At 44.7% G+C, this 5,805-nt stretch overlaps 1 protein-coding gene across 1 annotated transcript in view; it reads left to right on the forward strand.

The window, feature by feature from the left end:
• Window positions 1-1,228: 1,228 nt before the first annotated feature.
• The window catches only part of LOC104464457 (neurotensin receptor type 1-like), a 13,254-nt gene continuing 8,677 nt past the window's right edge, over window positions 1,229-5,805 (forward strand). The window contains exon 1 of the mRNA XM_010077172.1: window positions 1,229-1,431. Within this exon, the coding sequence (XP_010075474.1) occupies window positions 1,260-1,431 (172 nt within the window). The 5' untranslated portion in view covers window positions 1,229-1,259. The remainder of the gene's footprint in view (window positions 1,432-5,805) is intronic.

Genomic DNA, 5,805 nt, shown 5'->3' on the forward strand with positions numbered 1-5,805 from the left:
GATGTCTCCATCCCAGCAGACAGAACACCCGTTTGTAGACGGGGCTTTCCTGGTTTTGCAGTCTGCAGAGGGATGTGGGGTTGGCTTGGAGTGTAGGGTTGCTTCTGTGGTTTAGAGCACCAAGGTGTAAGACGTGGCCATCTGGGGAAGAAGTTAGCATGCCTCGTAACCCTGCCAGGGGGCAAAGATCCCTGTTGGTTTAAGTAGTTTTATCTTTTTGTCATTTTATCACTTGTAATAAAATCCCTTCCACAGTGATTTGCAGTACAGTTTAATTCTTGTTAATATTTTGAAGGTTTAAAAATCGAAAGGGCTTTGGATTTGTCCCACACTCATGTCAGTGATGTGCTGAGCCTCCTCCTGAGCCGTACGGCCAAAAGGATGAGCCCCGCAGGCAACATGCCGCAGTGAGGGGTAGCACGGCCGCTCACCATCCCACCATGGCAGCCGTGCCACAGATGTGCAGGAAAATCCTACACATGCCTCTGTTTCCCTGGGCTGCCATTTGCTAAGCTCAGCTCCAGCAGGGTTTCTAGACAGCCCATAGAGCCCTCCCAAAGCCTTCCTGCTTTCGTTTGACACAAACAGTGACTTCCACTTGATTCAATCACTGCTTAATTTGATCCTCCATTTAATTTTATCAAAACCGTAGTAATCAAATAATTTGTACTAAAAACATTACAACTTCCACTTGTTTATCCCGATCAATTGTAATCCTTTCAGGCACCGGGTTTATTGGATAGTTTGATTATGAGATAACAAAACGCTGTCATTAAATCTACAAGGAAAGGACAGAGCGCAAAAAAAGAAAGTTAAAAAGATCCCAAGGAGTGCTCGTAATAAAGAAAAACTACAAGAACATCCTGTTATTTAGAAGTCACACAATGTGCAATGAAAGCTAAGGATCCCACTGTTTGTGAGATGAAAAGATCAGTCGCATATTTCGGTCAAGACATTTCTGGCAATGAACTGCACTGAAAAGGGGAAGACAACATAACGGGATGAAAATGAATTTGCCTTTTTTGAGAGTTGACCCTCGTGAATGAACGTATGCCAGCAGTGTTTGAGCCTTCTGTGCAATAAACCTTCAAAAGCCAAAGCCAGCAGAGTAAGAGAAGGAAAAGATTTCCACTGCAGGCTGTTTCTCTGTTGCTGTGGAAAATCAAACACGATCTCCTGCTCCTCTGATCCTTCTCATCCCTTGACCGTGCTATGTCTCTCCCTTGCAGGTCAACACTTTCATCTCCTTCGTGTTCCCCATGGTCGTCATTTCCGTGCTCAACACCATCATCGCCAACCAGCTCATGGTCATGTTCAGGCAGGCTGCTCAGGAGAACCAGGTCTGCACCATCGGCGGGCAGCAGACGATGCTCAGCATGTCCATGGAGCCCAGCCGCGTGCAAGCCTTGAAGCACGGCGTCAGGGTCCTGCGTAAGTATCCACAGATTTTGGCGTGGAACTGGCCAGAGGTGTCTAAGCATGATTTGAAGAGTACTAGCTTGAAATTGGGAAACGCTTTCACCCAAAACATATTTGAAATGAAAATCAGCTCTTTTTGGCAATCCAAATTGCCCCCAAACTCTTTAACATTTGGCAGAATTGTCCAGTTCTTGTCTCAAAGCCTCAAACTTTGTAAATTAAATTTGTTTGTTCTCTTGGTCTCTTTCCTTCTTTGTCTATTTCTTGCTGAGTTACCAAGAGCTTTCTAGGGAATTTTATCCTCTGTTTTCCAGTATTTTCTTTATCCCCCAGAGTCACTTTTCTGAGTTCCAACCTTCCCTTAAAGGATTAAAAAAAATCATATAACCACATTTAGGGTAATCACAAATAATCCTTTTCTATTGCCTTTCTATTGCAGACCTGCTCACACACAGAGACTCTCTGAAAAAGCAAAAATAGCCCAGCATTTTAATGATTCACTTGACAGAAACTTAAACCTTGCATATATCACTTTATTCCTTTTCTTTTTCTGCAGAGCTTTGGTTCAGACAAAGGTTAAATAAAAGATTCTGCACCCAGGAATTGAGCTGTACTGAAAAATACTGGATGGCTTAATTAAATAAGCTGAGGAAAAGAGCAAGGAATCTGGTAGATTAAACTGACAGATGATAAAGCAAAAGCTGTTCAAAAATAGTACCAAAAAAAGTCTAATAAAGTATGCCAGTATTGGTTTGAAACTCTGCAAGTCCTCACGCACATTAGATGGTGAGAGTTTGTTAGCAGAACGCTTTCTGACCGGTGCTTGTCATGGCAAAGCTCTTGGTAGCTGAAGTGCTTTGGCCAAGGCCACATTTTCCCTAAGGAAGGAAATCCTGGCCCTAGAGAAGCCACAAAATACCTCCATGAGATTTTTCCCCAGATTTTTCCAGCTTTTTCACAAGGGATGCATCCCACGCAGGGTGCTGTTCCCATGCCACAGCCAAGCCACCATGTGCACCCCAGTTTTGAACACTGAGAAAAAGGACAGAAAAACCCAGAAGACATTAAATTCCCCACAGTTATCTTGTTGACTGTCTCTGCACCCCGGTTAACCAGCATCCACCCGGGGCTAAGAAGCGAGCCTTGCCCCAGCACCGAGCCGGGCGGGTCCCTGGGTTCCCTGATATCTCTTTCTGTTTCTTCACGCTTCTGCCCACTGCCATTAAGCGAGAAGCTGCCTTTTCTCACTTACTCTACAACATCTCACACCTCTCTCTCCTTTTAGTATTGTATACTCTTTTCCCATCAAAAAGAGAGCGCTCTTCATGAATAATAAGAGAGAATTTACACCCGCCGCTCCCTGGGCATGGCTGGGTGGCGGTGGCAGAGCATCCCTCACCAACAGCTCCCCATTTCCTCCCAGGCACTGAAAAACAACCTGACAATGAGCTTAATTATTTTCTTCTCCAAGCAAATCATTGCTTTTGTTGTGTACTGCCAAAACTGAGAAAAGTTAGCAAAAGCCAGGGCTCCAGTCTGGAGGCTGGACTGGTGCAGAACTGGGTCAGCCGTGCGCTGCGGGCAGCCGTGCACAGACATCACCCAGTGCCACCCAGCAGCGGGACCGAGCGCCCTTCCCTGCTGGGAAGGCAACGAGAGAGCATCCGCTTGCTCCTTTTCTGGACAGACGAAGATGCTGCAAATAAGAAATTCACCGTCAGTTTGGTCTGTGATTCACCACATCACGCAGAAAGGCTTTTTTTATCCCGCAAGTGTGAGTGAAATCCTGCTTCCTTTCATTTTGCAGATGCTCTTGATTACTGGAGGTGCTTGATTCACTTTTACTTTTGTCACTTGTTCCTCACAACTTTGTTGGTTTTTTTTTTTTTTAATAAACCAGGCCTCTGAGCTGTCTGAAAAGTAGCAAAAAATAAACAAAGACGTGCATGATTTATCCTGGGATCCACGGCAGCCAAAACCATGTACACAGTCTAGGCGAGTTTGTGGAAGAGGATGGGGAAAGGAAAATGACACCTGCCCACTCTGATGAAAGTGTTGGCACTAAATCAGAGTTTCATGGGGGTCAAAGGATTTTCCGTTTTCAAAAGTGAACTTTGGCCTGAAGTACAGAGAGCTTGATTTTGGTTTAAGGGTGAAATGTTTCTGAACTTGTAAAACGAGTGCTCAGAAAAGAAATTTTTGGAGTTCGTGGTGTGCAGAGCTGTTGGATGGGATCAGTAGTTCTCAGAAAAGAAATTTTTGGAGTTTGTGGTGTGCAGAGCTGTTGGATGGGATCAGAGCAGCAAACATTTTTCTTCCTTCCTCCAGACCTACTGAGATGATGTGTTTACTTATATTGAAATAGGAGCTAAAGGTGGTCAGGCTATTTATTTACATTGAAATAGGAGCTAAAGGTGGTCAGGCTAACAGCTTCATCCACAATATCATCTTCCTCCTCTTTGGTAGCATTTCTGTGTTTTCTTGGCTCTTCAAAGCATCCACAATATCATCTTCCTCCTCCTTGGTAGCATTTCTGTGTTTTCTTGGCTCTGTCTGACTTTGGTCATGTACTAAATAATTAGGGAGATGAGGATCAAGGAACGCGTCAGCCCTGCTGCCTGGGAGCCACCTCGTTAATTCATTAAGCGTGTGATTTGTGATTGTAATTCCCTCTCTGCTCTCAGTGTTCACCAGGTGTGAGGATCCCCATTCAGAGAGCTGGCAGCTTCCCAGCTCTTTTGTGAGGATAACAGGGCAATATCTGCACCAGTGCTGCCACTAAAAATATTTCCCACCAAGGAATCTCATATGCTCATTCATCCATCCAATATTCCTTTAATTTTTCCAGTTACAAACTACCTGCAATCTTTTATTATTGTGCCTTGGCTATATCGTAGCACTGGGATGCTCAGTCTCTTGGGCACTATGTGATGCACGAATATTTTCTGATGGCATAGCCTGATACTCCCATCATTTGATAACATCCTAAATAAATCTTAAACACACGCATGCACACACGCACCCTTCAGAATAAGCAGCCTCCAGCAGGTAAAACCTCTCGTACGCTGCCCAGACCATTGCGTGCTCTATCCAGACACAGGCAATGTAAATCTTCCCCATCTCAGCCTCACATTTCCAAACAGCTGCTCAAAAATCAGGGCTTGGCTGAGGCTGAAAGCACTGTTTGGCCAAAATGACAATTAGTCCATGTCACACAACTGTCCCCCCCTTGAAAGGACTTGACATGGACTGATTGTCCCCACCAAGCCACCAGCCTGCAGCCCATTCTCCTCTGAGCAGCGCTGACACCTCCCCGGTGGCCTGTGGGATCGGTTCCCACCGTGGATGGAAGGAAGGAGTTGTTGGATGGCACAGCTGAGCTCTGATAACAACGTTGAGACAAATTGATGGACACCAAGGGGAGGCTTTGCGCATCCCTGGGTGGACGCTGGCTAAGCCTATTACAATGTGATCAGTTCCAGGTAGCACGTGCTCCCTTACAGAAGCTGCTTAGTGAAAGCAGTTATAAAGCACTTAAAGAGGTTTAACCAATTAAAAGCATATCCTTCAGCCTCCCACAGCTGGCTGGCTGATGTCTCGGTAAGACACTTTTTAGGAGACGAAGTCAAACCCAATTTTTTTACTGCATGACTAAGAACTTTAAAATTATGATTTTGGGGTCTCTGCATTTCTTTGATACCAGACAAATGCCAAGTGTTAATGAAGTATCAATGCAGCCTACAGTTCATTTATTTGTGCATGAATAATTCCTCTTCTGAAGAAATGCTTTGAAGAGTTCATTAATTTCTCTGCACCAATGTTCCAAGTCAGAACTGTCCTTTTGAGTACGAAAATATTGCTATGAGATCTAGGTAACCATCCCACAAAGAGTAATAACAAATAACAAATACTTTGCAGTCCCAATACACGGAAAAGCACCAGCTTGAAAATCTGCTCCTTAAACAGTTGTATTTTGTTATTCCTGTAAGGAAATCAGATTTGTCCATTTCTTTTGCAAGAAAAGGAACTAAACTACTGTCAGTCTGTATCCCTAATAGAAAGTCTGAGCAAGTCCAAGTGGAGTTCAGCAAAACCCCGGTGATATTAAGTGGGAGTGGAAGCTGAGTGTAACAGCTGAAGTGTCACGTTGAAATTCGGGAAGATAAATGAGCTATAGAACCGTTGTATATCTTTCCCAGAGATGTTTGCTCATGTAGGTTTACTTTATCGCCTGCCAAGGGACACAAAGAGAGCAGTGTCAGAGTGCTCCATAAACACCCTCCGAGGAGCAGAAAGGGACCATGGCTGCACCCATCGGGACAAGGAAATCCTTTTTTCTCCTCTCCCAAGACGTGTCCCGTCGCTGGCACTGCAGCTCGGGCTGGC

This window comes from Pterocles gutturalis, unplaced genomic scaffold (genome assembly GCF_000699245.1).
Source record: "Pterocles gutturalis isolate BGI_N339 unplaced genomic scaffold, ASM69924v1 scaffold24658, whole genome shotgun sequence".
Taxonomy (NCBI): Eukaryota; Metazoa; Chordata; class Aves; order Pterocliformes; family Pteroclidae; genus Pterocles; species Pterocles gutturalis.